This window comes from Hyperolius riggenbachi, chromosome 4 (genome assembly GCF_040937935.1).
Source record: "Hyperolius riggenbachi isolate aHypRig1 chromosome 4, aHypRig1.pri, whole genome shotgun sequence".
NCBI classification, from domain to species: domain Eukaryota; kingdom Metazoa; phylum Chordata; class Amphibia; order Anura; family Hyperoliidae; genus Hyperolius; species Hyperolius riggenbachi.
This window is the reverse complement of record NC_090649.1, coordinates 488,651,115-488,678,745: the sequence shown is the minus strand read 5'-3', so window position 1 is coordinate 488,678,745 and position 27,631 is coordinate 488,651,115. Positions and strand designations below refer to the sequence as shown.

Here is a 27,631-nt window from a genome sequence, read left to right as displayed (position 1 = left end):
ATGGATCCTGGATGATCTGCGACTCCCCCCCCCCCCCCCCAAAAAAAAAAACAAAAAAAAACAAAACAAGGAACACCAGGTGCAAAATATAATGTACAATGAGTTGGGTATCATGCTAGAACTAATGATATGAAAACAACATAAAAGAATCAACCTTCCAATGAGGTGAATTAATGCATTAAACAACTGGAAGTGCCCAAAAACTAATACATCAATTATAAGCAGTTTAAATGAGGAGGTAGGTTTTGGCTTACATCCTATGAAGACACCTGCACTTCTGACAAAGCAGAGGGCCGGTTCACACTTGTTCAGGATCCATTAAAACGTATTCCGATCTGCAACCTGACAAGTGAGGACCGAGCCTAAGAAAGACCAGTCTTGGGCCAACTCCATAACAAACGGGAAGGGTGCTGCGAGGTTCATTGAACATATACGGCTGGAACACAGTAATAATCCCAGTTGTTTAATATTCGCAGGTCTCAAACCCGTCCCAGTCCCATGCAGAGCTGGGATCGTGACCAGTTTTTGCGGTGGGATGAGGCTAGGTTGATCTCCCGCACAGAAGCCTGTGGCTTAAATAAGAGAAATGAACTACATTGCTTTGTGGATCGATATTGAACTGCTTTATTTGTCCCTCCCTATGAAAAAAAAACTGCTAATGCTTTTTATTATAATTTGGTTTCCTTTTTTCTGTTCTAAAAAAATCCTGTTTATGTTGTTCCAGGAACTATGTATGGTGACGTACAATGTGGCCACTCTTGTCATCTCAACGGTAACCGCTGATGCGAGAAAATGCAGGGTCCTGATTGGAGTTGTGTTACCCAATCTCATTCCAGGCAACGAGACATCACATTGGCTCCTTATTGGAGCATGTGTGATGTATGTCACTTCCGGAGGGCTATGTTGAGACACTTCTGGTTTCCCATTACACTTCTGGTTTTCCGTAGCATTTCTGGATTTCTGCGACAGTGTGATGGACCGAGTAAGTGATCCGTAATATAAAGAGATGGTCACATTGTAAGAGTCTTACTCTGCATAAGTGCCTCAGACAAAGGGAAAGAGTCCATGAAACGGCTGTCAAGTCGCAAGCTTCACCCTCACTACTGTCTACTGTTTGTCTTATGATGTACCACTAATCCACAGAAGGATAATAAAGTCTGTGAATTTTACAGAGTGCCCAGCACTCTGCTGCTTCCTAAAATAAAGGTTAATTTTACACTAGGGCGCTGCGCATCCTAGAAAATGGGGGGGGGGGGAGTCATAGAGTGCGTTATGCATGTGATGCAATGCATACGGTCAAGGATACAGTGCACAAAAATTATCCTTCACTGCAAATGTAAACATGCACAGCATGCTAAGGCCCCGTTTATACTTAATCAGCTGCTCTCAGTTATAACTGAAAGGACAACTGATTTTCAAAGTAATGCCCATGTTTTCCTATGGCACCTTTCACACTTAACCACTTCAGCCTTCAGTCGTTTTCACTTTATGCATCCGAGCAATTTTCACCTCCCATTCATTAGCCAATAACTTTATCACTACTCATCACAATGAACTGATCTATATCTTGTTTTTTCCGCCACCAATTAGCCTTTCTTTGGGGGGTACATTTTGCTAAGAGCCACTTTACTGTAAATGCATTTTAACAGGAAGAATAAGAAAAAAACGGAAAAATTCATTATTTCTCAGTTTTCAGCCATTATAGTTTTAAAATAATACATGCCTCCATAATTAAAACTCATGTATTGTATTTGCCCATATGTCCCGGTTATTACACCGTTAAAATTATGTCCCTATCACAATGTATGGTGACAATATTTTATTTGGAAATAAAGGTGCATTTTTTCCGTTTTGCATCTATCACTATTTACAAGTTTAAAATAAAAAAAATATAGAAATATTTCATCTTCACATTGATATTTAAAAAGTTTAGACCCTTAGGTAAATATTTACATGTTTTTTTTTATTGTAATTTTTTTTTTATTTTTTATATTAAACATTTTATTTGGGTATTTTTTGGGAGGGTGGGATGTAAACAGTAGTCTTAGAGTGTAAATGTGTGTTGAGTTTTATTTTTTTTACTTTTAGTTGTAGTTTTACTTTTTGGCCACAAGATGGCGGCCATGAGTTTGTTTACATGACGTCACTCTAAGCGTAACATACGCTTAGAGGGATGCATGGGGGACGGAACAGCCAGAAAAAGCGAAGCTTCTGAGAGAAGCTGTCACTTTTTCTGCGGGGGAGAGGAATCAGTGATCGGGCAGCATAGCCCGATTCACTGATTGCCAGGCTAACGAACCGCGGCCGGGAGCGCGTGTGCATACGCGCGATCAGCCGCGGGAGTGTGCGGACGCACACATGGCCTCCTGGGCGTAGCTAGTACGTCCAGGAGGCCAAAGTAGTTAAAGAGAAACTCCGACCAAGAATTGAACTTTATCCCAATCAGTAGCTGATACCCCCTTTTACATTAGAAATCTATTCCTTTTCTCAAACAGACCATCAGGGGGCGCTGTATGACTGATATTGTGGTGAAACCCCTCCCACAAGAAGCTCTAAGTACCGTGGTACTTCTGGCAGTTTCCTGTCTGTGAATCTTGTTGCATTGTGGGAAATAGCTGTTTACAGCTGTTTCCAACTGCCAAAAAAAGCATGCAACAGCTACATCACCTGCCAGCAGTAAAAATGTCACCATGTAATAAATGTCAGAATGTATATCAGGGATTTAAAATATTTTACAATGGGCAAACACTGACTAAATCATTTATACATAATTATTGTAAAAATGAAGCAATTTTTTATTACATTATTTTCACTGGAGTTCCTCTGGAAATCTTTTTCCCAATGCACTGCTATGGAGAAGAAAAAAAAATGCGTACTAACTGATTAAGTATAAATGGGGCCTTAGGGTTTTACCCACAGATTTTGTTGCACCAGACAGCGAACAAACCAATGTCACCGTACCATTACAATATAATCCCAATGCATTTGCTACGTCATTATATTGTCCGACACAATGCAATACTTCAGTGTGAAAGTAGCCTAAATCTCCCAACATCCTATGTGACAAACTTCACCTATTGAAGTCTAAGTAGTGGAATGATAATGGTGACATATGAACATTCGGCACAGGTTCAGCACCCAAATGTAACTGATCAGTGATGTGATCGTATCAGAAATTGCTAGTTTTTTTTTTTGTCACACTCCTGGTAATTGTGCCACTTGTATTTGTGTGTCTGTCAGTGTCTCGGTGCCGGGGTTGGGCATAAGCACAAAAGCGTGCACAATTCTCTGAAATGTGTCAAGAAACCCTTCGCTTTCAAGTAGCCGGCAGTTAGAGAAACACAATGCGATAAAATGTAAATAATGCATTCATATACACAACTGACTGACAGATGGAAATATTCACAGGGGCAGAACAATATGTCTCGGTACCTGAGGCAAACATGTACCCCCTGGGTACGCTAATCACCATAAGAATTAGCACTGAGGAGTTTTACATTCATAGTTTAACCCTCAACCTTCTGGATTCTCTGCACGCGATTTCTAACTCATTATTTTGGTGTCATCTTCAGAATAAAATAATAAACAAAAGTTTAAAAATGGGAGGTTATTGGTGGACTTTCCTCCCCATAGATGACATACACTGGGATGTACAGGTGTCTCCTTAAAGAGAATCTGTACTCTAAAATTCTCACAATAAAAAGCATACCATTCTATTCATTATGTTCTCCTGGGCCCCTCTGTGCTGTTTCTGCCACTCTCTGCTGCAATCCTGGCTTGTAATTGCCAGTTTTAGGCAGTGTTTACAAACAAAAGACATGGCTTCTAACTAGAGTGTGATAGGCTGAGAGGAACTCTGTCTCTGACTCACACAGAGCTTGGAGAGGGTGTGTATAGCTTCTGCCAATGACAAGCAGTGCAGCACATTCCACACATTCCAGCCTCAGCCGACAGAAGAGAGAAGATTAGATCGTATAACAGAGATAACACAGCCACTGTGCAACTAGAAAAGGCTGCAGTAACACAGACCACATTACAACAGGTACAGTATAGGAACTTATAGGATAGAAGAAATAAGGCTGAAAATTTGTTACAGAGTCTCTTTAACACGGCAAGATTCCCTTCTAGCAATCCAGGGTGGCAGATTGCTGTCCTTTTTTGACATTCCTGTTGCATATTGCAGCTTGCTTATCATCCTACAACCCTCTTCAGAGAGGAAAACATGCTGTTCGGCCTGAAGCCAAGCAGCGTGTCTGTACAACAGTTATTCTGTAACTGCCACCCAAAAAGGCCTCTTATCATTTAAAGAGAAACCGTAACCAAGAATTAAACTTTATCCCAATCAGCAGCTGATACCTCCTTTCCCATGAGAAATCTATTCCTTTCCTCAAACTGATTATCAGGGGGCTCTGTATGGCTGATTTTGTGGTGAAATCCCTCCCACAGTGTGATGTCAGGACCATGGTGCTGACATCACACTGTTTGGAGCCTGTCAATGGAATAAAAATTATAGCCAATCCGATCATTTCAGATAGGATCAATCCAAATAATGGACCAATAAACCAATCAATGATCGTTGTTGTCGATTGGCACCATCATCAGTATCCAATCTGATCAGTCGGAAGATCGATTGGAAGGTAAATAGGATCATTAATGGGCTCCTTTAGGATTGGTCCATACTAGAGCTGGATCTCTAGCGGCCAGCCGGACCAGACAGCGCTCTATCTGCTCTAGCGGTCCATCATATTACGTGTGGAGTCCGGAGCAGATGCGTTTTATACAAAAGCTACAATGATTAACACGCCCGCTTGTCCGGAATTCTCATGCAGGTCGGAACTTTGCGTTCTGCGGAGCGCAACCGATCCATTGCAAAATGACATGTGTGCTTGGGTCCTATCAAAAACATAGGATCTGGTATCTCTAGTGTGACCTAAAACCCTGAACCCATAGCATAAATAAAATCAAAATGAACCACTTAAGGGGGTTCTGTGGGGGAACCTAAGGATAAAAACCGCCACTTACCTTGGGCTTCTATCTGCCCCATGTAGCAGTAATGTTCCACGCCGTGCTCCTCCGATCTGCCGTTCCCCGCCGCCGACCCCGGTCTAGCGTGTCTCGTTGTCCAACTGCAGCTGTGCGGCCGTGCCCTGCGCGCTCCCGCCCGCATCATCAGAAGCTTACTGCGCAGGCGCAGTACAAGAAAACCTCATACTGCGCCTGCACAGTAAGCTTCCGAGGACGCGAACAGCAAAGCGCATTATTCGGCGATGCCAGACGAATAATGCCCGGGGCCTTTACCTCACACATGCGAGCATTGAAATAATCACAGCTTTACCGCCCCAGGGCTAAATTATTAAGACCATACAAAAGACAAGATGCCCTCTAAAGTGATAAATCTGGCTTAATAACCAAATAATCAAATCAACTAATGTAAAAATATACAATTTTTTATTAAACAACAAGATCACATAACATAGTTAAAAACCATAAAAAATAAAAATAATGCCCGGGGCCGGCGGCGGGAAACAGCTGAATGGAGGACGGTGTGGGACATTACTGCTGCAGGGGGCTGATAGAAGCCCCAGGTAAGTGGCGGTTTTTATCCTTACCAAACCCCCACAGAACCCCTTTAAGGATCACAGGCTTACACCCCCCTAGTGACTAGGCTATTTTTTACAAATAAGTGCTCTACAGCTTAGTGGCTCGCTGCACAGCCACACAATTATGCACACTAATGAATCCTCCCCCTTTTTCTACCTACAAACAGAGCTTTCTGTTGGTGGGCTCTGATCGCTGCTGCAGTGTTTGTTTATTTTTTTATTTGTAATTTTATTTTTATAAATTTGTCTATTTTTGTTTTTATTTCCCCATCCCTCCCCCGCCAGGCAATCACCGCAATCATCTCTCATAGGCATCAGCCTATGAGAGCTGATCGCGCTCTGAGCTTCTCCAGAGGACAGCCCAGTGACACGGCTGTCCCCAGTACAGTGCTGCCCCAGTGCTGCGCTGTACAATGTAAATAGACGGCGGTTTTGCCGTCTAACAGTCTAATAGTGGCAATCGGAGAAGAGCTCCGTCATTCAAGTGGGGATGTGCGCGGATTGGCACATGCGATCCCCTGCAAAGCCCTGCCCCCGGATTTGACACCTTTCGGGGTTAGGCGGTCCTGGTGTTGTCACTTTCCCGACGCCTGCCGGCATTAGGTGGTCGGGAAGGAGTTAAAGCAGACCTGAACTCTGAGTTTCCTCTCTGCTCTAAAAGATAAGCAACAGCATAATAACCTTTAAAGAAAAACACATTTCTTTGGTACAGCTGATACAAATCCTGCAATAAATCGCCATTGTGTCTACTTCCTGCTTTCGTGGATGCAGACATAGGGTTAACATCCTGTGTTTACAAATTAGCTGCATGTGGCAGCCAGCTCACACAGTTGAGAGATCAAATTACACTTCTGATTAGTCACAGATGAAGGAAAATTAGACTAAACTCTCTAAATACATACAGGGTGCATTTCTCAATGTTTTCCTTCTGTCCTGTGCAAGAGTTCAGGTCCACTTTAAAGATAAAAATTCTGGCAAGTCCTGTAAAGCTGTGTATACTGTTGCTATGGTTTCCAACATGCTTACTTTATTTTTTGTAAACTAGTATTAGGACTTGTGTACAGTAATGTTTTTATTTATTTATTATAATTTTTTTTGTGCTTTTTCAAAGCACTTTAGATTTTAAGTCTAGCATTTTTACTTTAATGGGATAAGAAGCTGCATCAACCTGTCTTTCAATTCCATTTTATCTGCACTTGCTTTGAGAACTGTTTCCAAACTTACCCTCATCTATTATCCTGTGTTTCAAATAAAAACTTGATTCTTTCATTTTTATTTTGTAATGCGACGGCTGGGTGGCAACAACCCAACTTTAGTCAAAATGCAAGTGTGTAAGTGAAATAGTTTTTCTCTTTTTGTACAAGAATAGGAAGAATTTCTGATTAAATCTTTTTCTCTTTAAGGATGATTTATTGCTAAAAAAGAAGTATACACAGTGTAAAATTCCTTCACACAGGGCGTGGCGGACATACGTTTGGACGGTGTCCTGCATGGTTTTAGAGCTCTGTGCATCTTTTGGGTCACTGTAATAAGGGTCCATATGTACCGGTAAGTGGATTTTACACTTTGTATACTTAACGTACACACGCCATATTTTCTGCTCAGCGGATCTGTCAAAAACAGTCTTATCAGTCTGCCGACTGACTGTACACACGTCCCACTGTCGGCAGAACGTCCGCCCAGCGGGAGGGTCTGACGGACCCGTCGTTTGTGAAAATATGGTGTGTGTACGGGCCTTAAAGGGGTTCTTTCGCGAAAATAGTAGGCAGTTAACAAATGTGACACATGACAGGTTTTGGATCAGTCCATCTTTTTAAGGGGGATTCTCAGGGCTTTTCCTGAACAGCAGTTTAACTGCCAAAATAGCAAGATACCAGCCGGCCTCCTTAATCACTTGCACACTATTATGTCAGTTAGATTTTGCAACTGTTGTTCAGGAAATGCTGTTGAAAACAAAGAAAGCCCTGAGAATCCCCCTTAAAAAAGATGGACTGGCTCAAAACCTGTCATCTGTCACATTTTTTTAACTGCCTACTTTTTTCGTGAAAGAATCCCTTTAACCACTTCCCGACCGCCCACTACACAGGGGCGGCGGGGAAGTGGAGCCCTGCAGGACGGCCTCACCCACAGAGGCGGCGGTCCATTTAAGGGCATGGGCGGAGCGATCGCGTCATCCGTGACGCGATCCTCCGCCGGCGCCTGTCACCGCTCGCTCGCCGCAACATCCCGCCGGCTATACGGAAGCGCCGGCAGGATGTTAACCCCGCGATCGCCGCATACAAAGTGTATAATACACTTTGTAATGTTTACAAAGTGTATTATACAGGCTGCCTCCTGCCCTGGTGGTCCCAGTGTCCGAGGGACCACCAGGGCAGGCTGCAGCCACCCTAGTCTGCACCAAGCACACTGATTTTCTCCCCCCCCCGCCCCAGATCGCCCACAGCACCCATCAGACCCCCCCCCTGCCCACCCCCCAGACCCCTGTTTGCACCCAATCACCCCCCTAATCACCCATCAATCACTCCCTGTCACTATCTGTCAACGCTATTTTTTTTTGTATCCCCCCCCCTGCTCCCTGCCCCCTCCTGATCACCCCCCACCCCTCAGATTCTCCCCAGACCCCCCCCCCAGACCACCCCCCCTGTTTACTGTATGCATCTATCCCCCTGATCACCTGTCAATCACCTGTCAATCACCTGTCAATCACCCGTCAATCACCCATCAATCACCCGTCAATCACCCCCTGTCACTGCCACCCATCAATCAGCCCCTAACCTGCCCCTTGCGGGCAATCTGATCACCCCCCCACACCAATAGATCGCCCACAGATCCGACATCAGATCACCTCCCAAATCCATTGTTTACATCTATTCTCTCCTCTAAACACCCACTAATTACCCATCAATCACCCATCAATCACCCCCTATCACCACTTGTCACTTTTACCTATCAGATCAGACCCTAATCTGCCCCTTGCGGGCACCCAATCACCCGCCCACACGCTCAGATTGCCCTCTGACCCCCCCTTATCAATTCACCAGTGCATTAATTACATCTGTTCTTCCCTGTAATAACCCACTGATCACCTGTCAATCACCTGCCAATCACCTATCACCCATCAATCACCCCCTGTCACTGCCACCCATCAATCAGCCCCTAACCTGCCCCTTGCGGGCAATCTGATCACCCACCCACACCATTAGATCGCCCGCAAACCCGCCGTCAGATTACCTCCCAAATGTATCGTTTACATCTGTTATCTTCTCTAAACACCCACTAATTACCCATCAATCACCCCCTATCACCACCTGTCACTGTTACCTATCAGATCAGACCCTAATCTGCCCCTTGCGGGCACCCAATCACCCGCCCACACGCTCAGATTGCCCTCTGACCCCCCCTTATCAATTCACCAGTGCATTAATTACATCTGTTCTTCCCTGTAATAACCCACTGATCACCTGTCAATCACCTGCCAATCACCTATCACCCATCAATCACCCCCTGTCACTGCCACCCATCAATCAGCCCCTAACCTGCCCCTTGCGGGCAATCTGATCACCCACCCACACCATTAGATCGCCCGCAAACCCGCCGTCAGATTACCTCCCAAATGTATCGTTTACATCTGTTATCTTCTCTAAACACCCACTAATTACCCATCAATCACCCCCTATCACCACCTGTCACTGTTACCTATCAGATCAGACCCTAATCTGCCCCTTGCGGGCACCCAATCACCCGCCCACACGCTCAGATTGCCCTCAGACCCCCCCCCCCCTTATCAATTCGCCAGTGCATTAATTACATCTGTCCTTCCCTGTAATAACCCACTGATCACCTGTCAATCACCTGCCAATCACCTATCACCCATCAATCACCCCCTGTCACTGCCACCCAACAATCAGCCCCTAACCTGCCCCTTGCGGGCAATCTGATCACCCACCCACACCAATAGATCGCCCGCAGATCCGACATCAGATCACCACCCAAGCGCAGTGTTTCCATCTATTCTCTCCTCTAAACACCCACTAATTACCCATCAATCACCCATCAATCACTCCCTATCACCACCTGTCACTGTTACCTATCAGATCAGACCCTAATCTGCCCCTTGCGGGCACCCAATCGACCGCCTACACGCTCAGATTGCCCTCAGACCCCCCCTTATCAATTCGCCAGTGCAATATTTACATCTGTTCTCCCCTGTAATAACCCACTGATTACCTGTCAATCACCTATCAATCACCCATCAATCACCCCCTGTCACTGCCACCCATCAATCACCCCCTGTCACTGCCACCCATCAATCACCCGCTGTCACTGCCACCCATCAATCAGCCCCTAACCTGCCCCTTGCGGGCAAACTGAACACCCACCCACACCAATAGATCGCCCGCAGATCCGACATCAGATCACCACCCAAGCGCAGTGTTTCCATCTATTCTCTACCCTAAACACCCACTAATTACCCATCAATCACCCCCTGTCACTGCTACCTATCAGATTAGACCCCTATCTGCCCCTAGGGCACTCAATCACCCGCCCACACCCTCAGAATGCCCTCAGACCCCAGCCCTGATCACCTCGCCAGTGCATTGCTTGCATCCATTCCCCCCTCTAATCACACCTTGAGACACCCATCAATCACCTCCTGTCACCCCCTAGCACACCTACCCATCAGATCAGGCCCCAATTTGCCCCGTGTGGGCTCCTGATCACTCGGCCAAACCCTCAGACCCCCTTCCGATCACCTCCCCAGTGCATGGATTGCATCTATTTTCCCCTCTAACCACCCCCTGAGACACCCATCAATCACCTCCTGTCACCCCCCTAGCACTCCTATCCATCAGATCAGGCCCAATACAACCTGTCATCTAAAAGGCCACCCTGCTTATGACCGGTTCCACAAAATTCGCCCCCTCATAGACCACCTGTCATCAAAATTTGCAGATGCTTATACCCCTGAACAGTCATTTTGAGACATTTGGTTTCCAGACTACTCACGGTTTTGGGCCTGTAAAATGCCAGGGCGGTATAGGAACCCCACAAGTGACCCCATTTTAGAAAAAAAAGACACCCCAAGGTATTATGTTAGGTGTATGACGAGTTCATAGAAGATTTAATTTTTTGTCAAAAGTTAGCGGAAATTAATTTTTATTGGTTTTTTTTCACAAAGTGTCATTTTTCACTAACTTGTGACAAAAAATAAAATCTTCTATGAACTCGCCATACACCTAACGGAATACCTTGGGGTGTCTTCTTTCTAAAATGGGGTCACTTGTGGGGTTCCTATACTGCCCTGGCATTTTAGGGGCCCTAAACCGCGAGGAGTAGTCTAGAAAACAAATGCTTCAAAATGACCTGTGAATAGGACGTTGGGCCCCTTAGCGCACCTAGGCTGCAAAAAAGTGTCACACATGTGGTACCGCCGTACTCAGGAAAAGTAGTATAATGTGTTTTGGGGTATTTTTACACATACCCATGCTGGGTGGGAGAAATTTCTATGTAAATGGACAATTGTGTGTAAAAAAATCAAACAATTGTCATTTACAGAGATATTTCTCCCACTTAGCATGGGTATGTGTAAAAATACACCCCAAAACGCATTATACTACTTCTCCTGAGTACAGCGGTACCACATGTGTGGCACTTTTTTACACCCTAAGTACGCTAAGGGGCCCAAAGTCCAATGAGTACCTTTAGGATTTCACAGGTCATTTTGCGACATTTGGTTTCAAGACTACTCCTCACGGTTTAGGGCCCCTAAAATGCCAGGGCAGTATAGGAACCCCACAAATGACCCCATTCTAGAAAGAAGACACCCAAAGGTATTCCGTACGGAGTATGGTGAGTTCATAGAAGATTTTATTTTTTGTCACAAGTTAGCGGAAAATGACACTTTGTGAAAAAAAACTATTAAAATCAATTTCCGCTAACTTGTGACAAAAAAATAAAAACTTCTATGAACTCACCATACTCCTAACGGAATACCTTGGGGTGTCTTCTTTCTAAAATGGGGTCATTAGTGGGGTTCCTATACTGCCCTGGCATTTTAGGGGCCCTAAACCGTGAGGAGTAGTCTTGAAACAAAAATGACCTGTGAAATCCTAAAGGTACTCATTGGACTTTGGGCCCCTTAGCGTACTTAGGGTGTAAAAAAGTGCCACACATGTGGTACCGCCGTACTCAGGAGAAGTAGTATAATGCGTTTTGGGGTGTATTTTTACACATACCCATGCTAAGTGGGAGAAATATCTCTGTAAATGACAATTGTTTGATTTTTTTACACACAATTGTCCATTTACATAGAAATTTCTCCCACCCAGCATGGGTATGTGTAAAAATACACCCCAAAACACATTGTACTACTTCTCCCGAGTATGGCGATACCACATGTGTGGCACTTTTTTGCACCCTAAGTGCGCTAAAGGGCCCAAAGTCCAATGAGTACCTTTAGGATTTCACAGGTCATTTTGAGAAATTTCGTTTCAAGACTACTCCTCACGGTTTAGGGCCCCTAAAATGCCAGGGCAGTATAGGAACCCCACAAATGACCCCATTTTAGAAAGAAGACACCCCAAGGTATTCCGTTAGGAGTATGGTGAGTTCATAGAAGATTTTATTTTTTGTCAAAAGTTAGCGGAAATTGATTTTAATTGTGTTTTTTCACAAAGTGTCATTTTCCGCTAACTTGTGACAAAAAATAAAATCTTCTATGAACTCGCCATACTACTAACGGAATACCTTGGGGTGTCTTCTTTCTAAAATGGGGTCATTTGTGGGGTTCCTATACTGCCCTGGCATTTTAGGGGCCCTAAACCGTGAGGAGTAGTCTTGAAACGAAATTTCTCAAAATGACCTGTGAAATCCTAAAGGTACTCATTGGACTTTGGGCCCTTTAGCGCAGTTAGGGTGCAAAAAAGTGCCACACATGTGGTATCGCCGTACTCAGGAGAAGTAGTATAATGTGTTTTGTGGTGTATTTTTACACATACCCATGCTGAGTGGGAGAAATATCTCTGTAAATGGACAATTGTGTGTAAAAAAAATTAACAAATTGTCATTTACAGAGATATTTCTCCCACCCAGCATGGGTATGTGTAAAAATACACCCCAAAACACATTATACTACTTCTCCTGAGTACGGCAATACCACATGTGTGGCACTTTTTTGCAGCCTAAATACGCTAAGGGGTCCAAAGTCCAATGAGCACCTTTAGGCTTTACAGGGGTGCTTACAATTTAGCACCCCCAAAATGTCAGGACAGTAAACACACCCCACAAATGATCCCATTTTGGAAAGTAGACCCTTCAAGGTATTCAGAGAGGGGCATGGTGAGTCCGTGGCAGATTTCATTTTTTTTTGTCGCAAGTTAGAAGAAATGGAAACTTTTTTTTTTTTTTTTTTTCCTCACAAAGTGTCATTTTCCGCTTACTTGTGACAAAAAATAATATCTTCTATGAACTCACTATGCCTCTCAGTGAATACTTTGGGATGTCTTCTTTCCAAAATGGGGTCATTTGGGGGGTATTTATACTATCCTGGAATTCTAGCCCCTCATGAAACATGACAGGGGGTCAGAAAAGTCAGAGATGCTTGAAAATGGGAAAATTCACTTTTGGCACCATAGTTTGTAAACGCTATAACTTTTACCCAAACCAATAAATATACACTGAATGGGTTTTTTTTTATCAAAAACATGTTTGTCCACATTTTTCGCGCTGCATGTATACAGAAATTTTACTTTATTTGAAAAATGTCAGCACAGAAAGTTAAAAAAATCATTTTTTTGCCAAAATTCATGTCTTTTTTGATGAATATAATAAAAAGTAAAAATCGCAGGAGCAATCAAATAGCATCAAAAGAAAGCTTTATTAGTGACAAGAAAAGGAGCCAAAATTCATTTAGGTGGTAGGTTGTATGAGCGAGCAATAAACCGTGAAAGCTGCAGTGGCCGGTCCTTAAGGGGTAGAAAGCCCTAGGTCCTCAAGTGGTTAAGGATGAGATACACTTACAGGCAATTTTTTTATTTTATGTAATGTTATGACATCCTTGGATTAGCTGTCTGGAACCATTCCACTCTGGATACGTGTGCTGGGGGGGGGGGGGGGTGACTGGCAGAGATAGAGAGTGCTGCTGGTCTATTTATTTGTGCCTTATACAGACCCTGTAATTCAGGACTAACGGAACCAGGAAATTTGGGCACCTGGGGCTAATAGACTATCTAGGCACCCCAAAGGTGCTAATGCAAAATATCGGTTATTGGGCGCCCCATAAATAGTTTTGATCATTTCTAAATTATTGTTTTTATATCATTTAGTAATTCGTTTTGAGAGTTATAATTTCGTAAATTATTGATTTTTGTATTAACATTTAACGTCATTTGCAGCAGAGAAAGGGGGTTTTAGGGTTAGGCGTCAAGAAGGAGGGGAGGAGTTTAGCGTTAGGTATTACCAGGAGGGTTTTTAGGGTTAGGCACCACCAGGGGGGATCTTAGGGTTAGGCACCACCAGGGAAGTCTTAGGGGTAGGTACCACCTAAGGGGGTGTTAGGGTTAGACACCACCAGGGAGGTCTAATAGTTAACCCCCCCCTGGTAGCTTTAGGCATTGGTAGAGTAAAGGTTCTGTGTGAGTTTGGGGCTAGGTTTAGTTGTAGTAAAATATCGGTTATATGTACCAGTGTTTTACGATCCTCGTTACGATTGTACATAATTTTCATTTTCACTGTTATAGACATTTTTTTGCGATTTTGAGAGTAATAATTTCGTAAATTATTGCCTTTTGTATTATTGTTATTTGCAGCAGAGAAAGGGGGTTTTAGGGTTAGGCATCAGGAAGGGGGGAGGAATTTAGGGTTAGGTATTACCAGGGAGGGTTTTAGGGTTATACACCACTGGGGGGGTTTAAGGGTTAGGCAACACCAGGGGCGTCTTAGGGTTAGGCACCACCAGGGGGGTTTTAGGGTTAGGCACCACCAAAGGAAGACTTAAGGTTAGGAACCACTGGGAGTCTTAGGGTTAGGCACCACCAGTAGGGTCTTAAGGTAAGGCACCACCAGGAGGGGTCTTAGGTTTAGGCCCCACCAGGTGGGTCTTGGGGTTAGGCACCACCAAGGGGGTCTTAGGGATAGGAACCATCAAGGGGTCTTAGGTTAGGCACCACCAGGGGAGTCTTAGGGTTAGGCACCGCTGGGGGGGGGGGTCTTAGGGCTAGGCACCATCAGGGAGGTATTAGGGTTAGGCACCACCAGGGGGGTCTTAGGGTTAGGCACCACCAGGTGGGTCTTAGGGTTAGGATCCACCGGGGGGTCTTAGGGTTAGGTACCACCAGGGGGTCGTAGGGTTAGGCACCACCAGGTGGATCTTAGGGCTAGGCACCATCAGCGGGGTATTAGGGTTAGGTGCCACCAGGGGGATGTCTTCGGGTTAGGCATCAATAGAGGAAAGGTTCTGTATGAGAGTAGGGTTAGGTTTAGTTGCAGTAAAATATCGGTAATATTTACCAATGTTTTACTATCCTCATTAGGATTGTACATATATTTTCATTTTCATCGTTCAATATTTTGTGATTTTATTTATTAAGAAGCGATAAAAATATTGTTATAGACAGTATTATAAAATTTCGGCTACACCCCACGTCTTTTTTTCCCTGGTGCCCTTATTTGATGTATGCAGTCTAACTAGCTCTGGTTCATATGTTTTGGTGCGGTGGTGGAACACTAATCCTGCGGTGAAGTTAAGGATCGGCACTCTGCTTTTGGCAGAGGAGGCAGCCCGAGCTTAGGCAGCTGCAGCAGCCCTGCCCCAAGTTATCATACACGAGATATGTGGGGTTTATACTACTGTATTTACTTGAAACAAAACAATTAACAAGCTGACACATTATTGCATCCCAGTAGTTCTGGAGGTGTGGCTAGCTTACAGCTAAGGGATGATTTGCATATTCAGCAGTGATGCATTGTGGGAGACGTCATATGCTCACTCCAGCCTGAATAATCGCAAATACCTTCTGTTTTAAGAAGGCAAACTTTTGTTTAGCCCACAATTTTAGTAAGAGGGCTTTTTGGTCTTTTGTAGACCCTTACACACTCCTAGGAGTTCTGGGTCACCATGAGCTTGCTGGGTAGTCTGCAATACTATTTACTTGAAAATACATCAAAACACTATGGGCCTGATTCACAAAGCGGTGCAAACTTTTTCGCAGACTTTTGCGCGCGCAATTTGCCGCGATTCGTGCGATCGCGGACTTTTGCCGTGAATCGCGGCAAATTGCGCACGCAAAAGTCCGCGAAAAAGTTTGCACCGCTTTGTGAATCAGGCCCTATGACATTTACATTAATCACATTAACAGATATATTCTCCTACTAAATACTGTATTTAGCTTACATGGAAAAATACTATTTTTACTTTTGGAAATAGATTAAATCAGGGCATGTTCACACTAGGAGCGCTTTTCGATTTTGAAAAGCGCAGCCAATTTTTAAAAGCGCTTTAAAGCAGTAGGATCAGCCATACTATGCCAGGGAAAAAAAACACATATATAAGTAGATAAATACTTGATGTACTTACATAACACATGTATTGTACTGTCCACGTTTTGATCTCAGTGAATGTTATATAGTAAATGACGAGAATTCTGTTCCTGGTAAGGGCCATGTCTTTTGCCCACAGTTAAGGCTAACTCGTGATGTCATTTCTGCCCTTTACTTTTTTTCTTGTCTCCTCCAATCGCTGAGTCACCTCAGCCTTGCTTGTAAACACAAGTGAGTAGGGGATCAGGTTTCAGATAAGCAGCAGACAGGGAAATAAAGGGAAGAGGAGGAATATATTACAGATAAAAAGAACCCCCAGCATGTAATTCTTTGGCACCGACTACTAAAGAGTCAGTGCTCCTTAAGTATGTGATAACTCCAAATCATAGCAGAAAAAGTTTTGAAAGTTTTGAATGCAGGATTAGTATCTTTATCACTTAATACACTCAGACCAGTTGTTGTTGAAATTTGATTTTTATGGTGACAATACCGCTTTGAAAGCGCTTGAGAATGTTGAGTAAGTGTTCTCACATGAGCGATGATCTTTCTTTCCAATCGCAAACGTGGGTCCTGCACTATTTCCTGAGCGTTTGCATTGGAAAAGCGATTTTCTGAGCGCTTTTTTTTACAAAAGTAAATTACAGCTATTTATATGCAGGTCAAAGAGTTCACTTCCTGTTTTTCTGCAGGAAGAAAAGCTCAAAGCGCCTAACAAAATCACTTAGAAAACTGCTTCGAAAAATGGGAAATCCCTCAGAAAGCGCTTACAAAAGTACTCAGTGCTTGCGCTGGCGATTTATAATGTGAACTAGGCCCTAAAAGTACCAAAGAAACAAGATAACAAGTGTAACGATCATCGTGGAATTGCGGTGGGATGAAAACAACGATGGACAAGACTCCTTTGTCCTCCGGCATTCCACATTATTTCACAAACAGGATGGCGTGGTGTGATTATCATGGCTGGGAGAAGATGGCCAAAGCCAGTGTTGTTTTGATATTTGCGTGAAGAGCAAATTTAACTCTAAATCTGTTGGCAAGACCTTGCTTCACCCACGTAATCTGGAAAACATCCATATGTGATGCTTGTCTAAGCTCCTGAGAAGACTGTTGCCCTCCTGCTCATGTCCGCCAGCTCTCTGATCTGACTTTCATACTTAATCTGGTCTAATCCTACTGAGCATTAACTTCATCTGTGCAATGAAACCTGAGGTATCCATTCTAATATTTGGTGAGGAAGGCATTTACTAAATTACTTGCTGAAATCATATGGTGTTGTTTAGCTCTTTATTTTAATCAGATGATGCATCTCGGGGACACGTTATCAGCGGTTTAGCGGCAAACACGGGTTTGTCTTTTTTACGAACAAAGAACCTCAATGATATGACACCATTTTGGACTGTTGCTATGTGACAAATGGTATCATAAACAGAATTAGAGCGGCTAGCAGGCTTCCGACCATTAATCGTGCTGGAATGTAATGTGCATAGATGGACAACAGGCAGTACATTAGATAGGGATGATTGTTAAAGGAATCCTGTTTCTTTTCACGCATAGCACAATGAGGGTAAGAGGCCCCTAGGAGTGTGTAAAACGGAGTTAAAAACAAATAAAAGAGAAAAGGGGGAGGTGGCTTACCTTAATAACAACAAATTCATATGTCACTGATATAAATGCGAATATTTGGATGTTTGTTACTCAATCTCGCAACGATGGCTGAACGGATTTGAGTTGGGGGGGGGGGGGGGGGGGGATTATAGTGCTGCTTGTGTCAGTCCTACTTCTTGGTTACTGGATATGTTCTCTTTGTTCTTAAAGGAACACTTTCTGTATGGTTTTATGTACTCTATAGTACTTTGTAGTCTGTACCTTTAAAATGGATCCGAGATGAAAAACGAACTATAACAAGTAACTTGTCTATATATCTTATCTAAAATTTAGATAGTTTACACAGCAAATGTAGCTGCAAACAGATTTAATAGTAAATTATTCTTTCTTTCTGTGATACAATGACAGCAGCCATGTTGTTTGTAAACATTACACAGAGGCAGGCTTATCTGCACCATCAGCACTCAAACTGTGAAAAAATCCTAACCCCCCCTCCTCCTCCCTCCTCCCCTCTGCCTCTGAAATCAATGGCTAGTAACATCTCCTCCTCCCCCTACCCAGACTGAGCTCCCATGATCCCTTGCTACTGCCAAGGCTCTCTGAAAACCTGTGGGCGTGGTTTATTTAGTTTATCGGGAATTAGAGTATTAAAACAAAAACAAGAAAGTATTTGGCTTGAGGAATGCCCTATAAACAATAGGAAAGGAACACAATTATGCAATGAGTAAAAGTTCACCTCAGATCCACTTTAAGGGTCTTTTTTTACCTGAATACCTTGTAAATTGGACCGCCCCTTGTGGGTGTGGCCATGCATATATAAATTGTAGCTCCTGTGAGAGCAATAGTAGCTATGACTAAGTAGTGATGTTTTAGGCTCCGATACGCTTGAGCTGATTGGTCATGTTCAGTGTGTTCATTTTTCAATAAAGATCGGACTTCTAATGGACTAGTCGAGCGGATCGCCTTTCTTCTCTTAGTGGATATATGGCTTGGCTGTGGTCCTGCTCCTGGTTGGTGAGGTGGTGTGGTGAGAAGTGTTCCTCTTTTTCTACATGTAATAGGTAAGTATTTAACTTAACACACTCTTCTCCTCTACCCTGTATGTTTTATCTAAAGACGTAACAACAACATGAATTAGGGAGTAGCTTTCACTGATCAAACTGGCTTCAGCTTTCTACAACTCATTCCTACATTATAGGGGATAACTTCACTGTAGGTTTCTGGAATCAAAATCTAACTAAACCCAGAAATGAAATAGTTAACGCTTCTGAAGCCTTCTAAAAATCATCTTTTGATTAGACATTTATCTTTAACAATATCAGCAGTGATAAAATGGCAGTACGAGGTTATTAAACCCCCCAAACACCGGGGCAAATTTCCAAGACTTTCCAAGTCGTGGATTTTTCTGCCCAGGAAGGCAGAGCTCTGTAGCTCTGCCTCCATTAGCGTCATTCCCCGTCCATCTCCCCGCCCCTCTCAGTGAAAAAAGACAGAGAGGGGGCGGGGAGAGGCGGGAAAAGGCGGTGTTCAGCGTGGATTGACGCGAGTAAAGGCAGAACTACAGCACAAAGCTCTGCCTCTACCAGGAAGCGCTCCCCACATTTTATCCCGGAGATTTGGGGGGTTTAATGACATCTTTCTGCCATAGGAATGCTGTGATTTAGCACTGCTGATATTGCTAAAGATAAATGTCTAATAAAATGATGATTTTTAGTAGGCTTCAGACTCTAAAGCACATTGAGCTTGATGCACAAAGCTGCGGTAATATTGCTTACCATTGCTACCGGAAACAGGTTACTGCGAGGTATGCTAATAGCATGAAGGTGTGTGAGTATCGCAAGTGTTGCTATGGTAATGGCGTTACTGATACACTTTAACACAGCAACACTCACAGTACCCGGATGTTCGGCATCACAGGGCTGCGTGCACCACGGTAAATGGAAGCTGGAGCTGAAGGATGATCGCATGAACCAGGTAAGGTGAGATATTATCCTTGCAGGGGCATTTTTTTTATCGATCTGGCCACAGAGGGGGATAAATGAAGGATCACCGCTGTTTGTTGCTACAGCGGTGATCGTTCATCCGTGGGGGGTCACTGGCTACAAGGGAACATTTTCCCTTTCGCTAATTAGTAAGGCAGCTGACAGTGCCAGGGGGTGTGCTCTGAAGCGCACCCGATCGTGCACAGCAGGGCTGCAAGCAAGTCAGTATATCTACGTCATGGTGGCTTGGAGGGTGCCACAGATGACATAGATATTCTGTAGCAGTGGACAAAGTGGTTGAAGATGCAGTGGACCACATCTATAAGTAAATACATTTTGTGTGTGGGGGGCGGGTAAAAAAGCCTCAGGGGGCCACATTCGGCCCACGGGCCTTAGTTGGAGGACTACTGAGCTAAGGAAACAAATGTGCAAACAATTTACATCATACTCATGTCAGTTTCTATGACACCACCTTCAGTTACATTTTTTACTGTAATGTTAGGAAAACAGTTTGGCCTATATCATTCTTTCTACTTTGAGAGTCACGTGGTCTCTCCTTACTGACCACCTCTGAATTGCATTTTCAAGCACATTCACCCATGAAAAGGGGTCACCAGTTTCCTTCTAGTTGCAGTTTGTATTTACTTGTTATCCTGATTATTATTAAGCATTGACTTGTTCAATTCCGCATATAGTTAGGCTTTAAAGCGAATCAGGTAAAAATGGTGCAGGACGAGCTTTAAAGCAGACCCAAACCAAACATTTTTTTAATTCAAAATATTTAGTTGCACCACTCTGACACATACAAAGATAGATAAACACTGCTTCAAGCCTATGAGCATTTCAGTGCATGCTTTTCACCCTTCTCTTTGCATAACTAGGGCTATACAGGTGGCAGCCATTAGCAATTCCTCCATTGCCGGACACCATCTACTCCACCAGTTTGCCGGATTATTTCCCGCCAATAAATGTAAAATATTTTATATTTGTCATCATGCAGCTGAAAAAAGGCTGCTATTTATTATTATAATTTAGAAAGTAGATTTTATTTCTGAAATCTTGTATTTTTAATTTGGGTCCACTTTAACACAAATCAAGCAAAAATGGAGCTGCCATAGGGGGCAACAGAAAAAGCCCAGCACCCACTATTTATTAGGCACCGTAATTACTGTTCCTTAATCGTGACTTTTACTATTGCCGCTTACGGCGGTAGCAGGGTAGTTTAGGTGGATAAGGTTAGATGGGGGGTTAAGGTTAGGCATAGGGGTAGCTAAGTATAAACAGGGGGGTAATTAAGGGTTAGGCACTGGGGAGGTGGTTGGTTATGGTTACGAGGGGGGGGGGGGGTGTTTAAGGTTGGGCACCAGAGGGAGGGTTAAGATTAGGCAGCTTCAGGGGGAGGTCTTAAAGTGAACCTCCGGACTATAAAATCTACTCAGCAGAACTGAAAAGGCCTGGTGTTTCTTTAACAGTTTCACAGCATCAGAACTTTGTTTTTCTTACCAAAGCATCATTTTTAGCTGCATTTATAGCTAAGCTCCACCCATCAAAGAAAACTGCCCGGGCTTTTTTCCCCTGATGCTGTGCAAAGCATGATGGGATTTCTTATGTTGTTGTTCACGTTGCCTAGCAACTGGGAGGGGTGATCAGCACACAGGACAGTTGGAACTGTGTCTCATGCTCCCTGTCATCTCTTTTCAACTAAAAAGATGGCTGCCCTCATAAAATCAAACATTTGCCTGTTCTTTTAAAACAGGGTGGGTAAGAGATTATATTACCTATGTATTTTAATTAACATAACTAATGTAACTTAATGGCAGTATGTTAGTTTAGGCTGAAGTTCCTCTTTAAGGTTAGGTATAGGTAGAGGGCTGGTTCAGGGTGAGAGTAGGGTTAGGTTAAGTCATAGTAAAATATTGGTAAAGATTACAAATATTTTAGTTTGGGAATTAAGTGGTAGAATATCTGTAACCGATATTCTACTACCGGCAGTCTCCATTGCTGTTTTTTTTTATGCGACATTCTTATAGGTTCGCCTTTAAAGGGATGTTTCTATTGCACTGTTATTCAACTTAATTATAGTGTGTAGCCCTTTACGAAAGCTGTTTACCAAGTATCTCTTGATCACTGTAACATTATCTCCCCCTTGACACATCTGAATTTATTAAACATACAGCCTAATTAAATAGAATTGCTTTCCAAACATCCTCTACTGGTTTTAATTAACTTCAAATATTGACTAGGTTGTGTTTCTATGTAATTTATGATTTCTAAAACTCAAAATGTCTGGTAATAAATGGGCTGTGACAAGCACAAATACCCCCAGAAGCCATTAAGAGTACCTCCTGGGGTTACTCACTCCACAGACTGAGAACTAATATTCTAGGTAGGAGATACAGTGGATCATTTTAAAGAGAGGTTTTCTAAGAACAACATACGTAGGGGAGGGACACCCACTCTTCCATTAACAAACAATGTTGATACCAGTATTTGTCTCATTCTCAAGTGGAGTCAAGGAAAATGTTCTTCTCCTATTTGATGCACATTAGCACAAGCTTTATGAGGACGTTTCTTTTTGCTGGACTGAACAGGTTGTCTAAGGATGCAGGATTGTCTGGTTTCTTAGCTTTTTTTAAATACATTTGTTGAACTCAATGGACACATTTTATTTTTAAATCAAACTATGCTATCTCCCAGGTGAGGACACAAAGGCTAACTTTTTCCCCATGACAGAATACAGTAAAAACCCCGTTTTCCAAAACCAGAAAAAATATTGGCCTTGGAGGATGCATAAATCTATTTTTACACTTCCTTATACAGTAATAAACCTCTGGTACTTTAACCTGCCTGGCGTTTGGATCCCCGCGGCCCTGCGGCCGCAGGAACGTTTTTTGCACATTTCTTTTTTATGTAGCTAGCCTAGCGCTATCTACATGATTCGCCCCTCCCTGCGACGTCCCTCCCTACCCTCCGATCGCCGCCGGCGCAATGGCCTGTCCGGAAATCTCGTTCTGAACGGGATTTCCTTGAGGGCTTCCCCCCGTCGCCATGGCGACGAACGTCGTGACGTCATCGACATCACAGGGAGACCCGATCCACCCCTCAGCGCTGCCTGGCACTGATTGGCCAGGCAGCGCATGGGGTCTCGGCTAGAAGGGCCCTGTATCGTAGCGGGTAGCGGTGGATCGGCGGCGAGCGGGTAAGGCACGCAGCAAGTAAAGTGCTTGGTGTGTGTTTAAAAAAAAATTGTTCAAATCTGCCCAGCGGGGCCTGTGCGGTGACCTTTCGGCGTCTCTGGACGAGCCTAGCTCGTCCAGAACGCCAGGGAGGTTAAAGTGGACCTGAACTCTTGCACAGTACAGAAGGAAAACATGGAGAAATGCACCCCGTATGTATTTAGAGAGTTTAGCCTGTCTAATTCCCCCTCATTTATGTCTAATCACAAGGTGTAATTTGATCTCTCCGCTGTGTCACATGACTGCCATGGCAGATAAGCCCATTTGAAAGCACAGGCTATAAACAATATGTCAGCTTCCATGAATCGGGAAGTAGAAACTGTGCAGATTTATTTTAGGGTTTGTATCAGCTGTAACAAAGAAATTATTTTTGTTTAAAGGCTATTATGCTGCTGCTTATCTTTTAGAGCTGAGAGGACTTCTGAGTTCAGGTCCGCTTTAAGTTAAGTCTGTCCTTTGTCCTAATTTGTTTTTTAATTACTGTATTTCAACATTTATACAGATTTGATGGTATGTATATAGAATGGGGTATAGTACTGTTTTTTTTTAGCTACAGTGGGCCTATTTTTAACATTGCAACCAGAAACTACACTTATTTAGCATCAGCTGGTCCCTGTTGGTCCCGGATAATGGGGGATTTACTGTACTAAGATATTTTTTTTCTTTAGGGATGGGATTTAAAGCTAATGGGAACCGGGTTCTAAAAAAAAAAAAAAAAGGCAGATACCCACCTAAGGAGAGGGAAGGCTCGGTCCTAATGAGCCATCCCTCTCCTCTCCCGGTGGCCCCGGTACTGCGCTGGCTCCTCCGTTCGTATCCCCCGCCGAGGAGAGTTCAGAAGTCTTCGGGAGCCGAGTCCTCCTGAAGACAGGCGGCGCACGCGTGAGTGCGTCATAGAGGGCGTGCGCAGTGTAGAGCGGCCCGTCTTCGTGAGCACTCGGGCTCCCAAAACATTTCCGAAGCCTCCCTTCGGCCGGGAGACAGCGCTATTTGACCGAAAAGGTCGAATACCGCTACGGGGGAGCCAGGACAGCAGCGGGCAAAGGGAGAGGAGAGGGGACGCTCTATGGGAGCCTCCCTCTCCTCAGGTGAGTATTTGACTTTTTTTTAAAAAAAAACCAGTTCCCATTAGCTTTAATTAAAAAATAAAAGTTAAAAATAACATAGCTTGTTAATGATAAATCTAGAAATAAGAATAATCTATGCTAACATGAAAAAACAAAATTCTACATCAGAGAGATGGTGTATAATTAAAAAATATGTCAGAAAATGATTAGTAGAAGGTTTATCTATAGAGTATGATATCATATAAAGAACTAGACTTGACACAACTAGTGTTATACAAGGGAAACACGAAAAAAAATTGTAATATGGTGCAAAAGTCTATTTATTTCAGTAATTCAACTTAAAAGGTGAAACTAATATATGAAATAGACTCATCACATGCAGAGCGAGATATTTCAAGCTTTTATTTGTTATAATGTTGATGATTATGGCTTACAGATTATGAGAACCCCCAAAATCAAAATCTCAGCCCATTAGAATGTTGTGAAAATGTTCAATATTCTCGGCTCAAAGTGTCTGACTCTAATCAGCTAATTCATCCAAAGGGTTTCAGTTTCATATATTAGTTTCACCTTTTAAGTTGAATTACGGAAATAAATGGACTTTTGCACCATATTCTAATTTTTTTGGGTTTCACCTATATATACATTCAAAATGTTAATCTAAAGGAAAAGTAGTTTAGCCGGCTTGATCACACATGCGGTAGTTTAGCTCTTGTTATAAAGAGAGAAATGTATTGACCTTTACTCCATACTGGTTCTACAAGTGGTGTTAATGCAAGCAAAGACATGTCGATCTAATTTCATAGAACCTATATATATAGAATGCAAAAAAAGTATAATAAAAAAAAAATGCCTGGAAAAGATAAAGAAATAGCGAAACGAATAATACAGATCGTTCTGTGACTACAAGTAAAGCTATACCGGCTCTGTGACTTCAACTAAAAATGGTGACATGCTTGATTAATGCTATTTCTGACAACACCTCTGAAATAATACCTGTTCTCTTAATTACACGTTACAATATGTCGTAGGATGATTTATCCAGAGAATAAAGAACATGATACAATGTTCCTTCCTATTACCTTGCTGCTAATAACTGTCTACTTAACTTCACCAGTCTTCAGAAACATCAGATATAATTTGCTTCTCTTCTGTACCGACTGACGTGTGCGAGTTGCTGATTTCTTTTTTTTTTTCCTCTCCCCCCATCTCCGTAAATGTCTCATATGCATTTAAAGCGCTCTAAGTAGCTATTACCATTCAACAGAAGACCACAGATCACCAAAAGACATTTTCTTATACGTGAATTATTTTGGACCCCACTTAAGATAGCTCGTGTCACAACAGATTGTTAGAGCGGGTATGCTCAGAAAACATTATTTTTGGTGATCACTCGAATGCCAAAAAAAAAAAAAAACGCAACCTTCCGCTAATATCAATAGTCAGATCTTTAGTAACAAGTAAGCTAATTGAGCTGTTTGTGTTGATAAACTCCCTTTTCTCCAGACTGTTCCTCCCTGAACCATAATTATTTGCAATTTGCTTAAGTTGTCCATTTACTGATACGTCAAGCATGAAACAGAGGCAATTTCGCAAAATGGAAATGCTTCTCAAATTCAATCTTCAGGAAATAATGTGGTACAAGTTACTCCGTGATAGAAGACTACCTCATGACTGTCACATCGAGATGAATATTAATTTGTTGAGGTTAAGGCGGTTTTAGTGCTTCATTTGTTGACTTTGCCGAGCCGTCAAAGAGCAGAGCAACGCAATTATTCCAACAAATCTATTTCTCCCCCCCCCCCCCCCCCCATCTTTTATGCCAGTTACCATTTTTTATGTACTTACCAGTCAGCACACATAACAATGTCAAAATGTCCTTCCAGTTGAGAGACATCCGTCTCATTATCCCATCGTAAAACACTAAAGGGAGAGAGAGAGAGAGAAAAAAAAAACATACGGAAAAAGTAATTTTAATATTTTGCATTTTTAACACCAGTGATGTCTTCATGACATTCGCTCAGTAGTAACGAAAGCAAATAGAATGTCGGCAAACATATCTCATGACCACTTTTATCAGGTCCTTTAGGAATTTCCCGATAAAGGGTTAAAATAAAAAAGATAAAAAGGTGAAAAGAAGATGGAAAAAAAATAGCTTTTTGTGTTTTTGTTAAGTGGCATAACAGTGTATAAGGCTCTTGTGAGAGTAATATGTCAGCTAATTTAAGAAACATTGCAGTCTCTCTGAAAGTTATAGCCGACAATACAGGAAAAGAGAAGAAAATTCATCGACAAATGTCTTAAAACTCTCTGGATTCTTTTCTTGATCAGTGAGATACGTTTACTGGTGTAAGAGTCTACACTATGTAAAGGCAGCTTTTTTGGAAGTTTTATATCAGTATGGCAGTAATAATACATGACTGAGTATTGTTTGGTGTGGGTCTCATGTGTTGAGTTGAGTTATTGAGCTGCCTTTTCTCCGTAGTCCTTAAAGGAAATCTAAAGTGTAAAAGTAAAAAAAAATCAGTTTAACTTAACTGCGGCTTCCAGCAACCCCTTGGAGTCATCCTGTGCCTAAGCGGTTTTGCGGAGTCCTCCGGCCAGCAGCAGCGAACTACGCAAAGCTGGCCGGCCACTTGCCTCCTCACCACGCTCCTGATGCCGGGAGCATTCGGCACATGCACAGTATGCAAAAATTGATAATGTGCATGCGCAGAGGACTCCTGGTGGTGGGAGCATGACCAGGGTGAGCATGGATCTGGGCTGCGCATGCGCAAAAGCTGACGACTGGTGGAGACTGGCCTAGCTTTGCGGGGGTCCCCGGAAGGCGTCCATGCAAAAAGGGCATCAGGAAAAAAGGGCGCGTGATGTAAACGAAAGTGGTAATGACGTTTATAAAAATATTGTGTTGTATTTTGTTTACAATAATGTTTTACAAATTGAAAACCTTTAATAATGTCTATGAAATCGCAAATTGTGAATATGATCATCTTCCCTGTTTTGAAAGTGAAACTTATAATTAGGTTTGTTAAAAACGATAATACATGTATAATCAATATAATTGTATAATATTGTGTATAGCCTTCATTTATCGTTTCTTCATGTAATAAAACCTGAAAATATTGTTTATAACAATGAAAAAAAATATTAGAACGTTCGTAATAACTGTAGTAAAACATTAGTAAATATTACTAACATTTTACTACAACTAAACCTAACCCTACTCACACACAGAAACCTCCCTGTACCAATCCCTAACCCTTAGACCCCCCTGGTGGTGCCTAACCCTAAATCCCTCCTGGTGGTGCCTAACCCTAAGAACCCCCTGGTGGTGCCTAACCCTAAATCCCTCCTGGTGGTGCCTAACCCTAAGACCCCCTGATGGTCCCTAACCCTAAGATCACCCTGGTAGTGCCTAACCCCAAGACCCCCTGGTGGTGCCTAACCCTAAGACCCCCCTGGTGGTGCCTAACCCTAAGACCACCCTGGTGGTGCCTAACCCTAAATCCCCCCTGGGGGTTGGACTCTCCTGGTGGTGCCTAACCCTAAGACCACCCTGGTGGTGCCTAACCCTAAATCCCCCCTGGTGGTGCCTAACCCTAAGA

General features: G+C 43.0%; 1 protein-coding gene across 2 annotated transcripts in view; it reads right to left on the bottom strand.

The window, feature by feature from the left end:
• Positions 1–27,631, bottom strand: part of CAMKMT (calmodulin-lysine N-methyltransferase) — a 594,578-nt gene that overhangs the window by 116,295 nt on the left and 450,652 nt on the right. For both annotated transcript variants that reach the window (XM_068233025.1, XM_068233024.1), the window contains exon 8: positions 25,875–25,949. In XM_068233025.1, the coding sequence (XP_068089126.1) occupies positions 25,875–25,949 (75 nt within the window). The remainder of the gene's footprint in view (positions 1–25,874; positions 25,950–27,631) is intronic.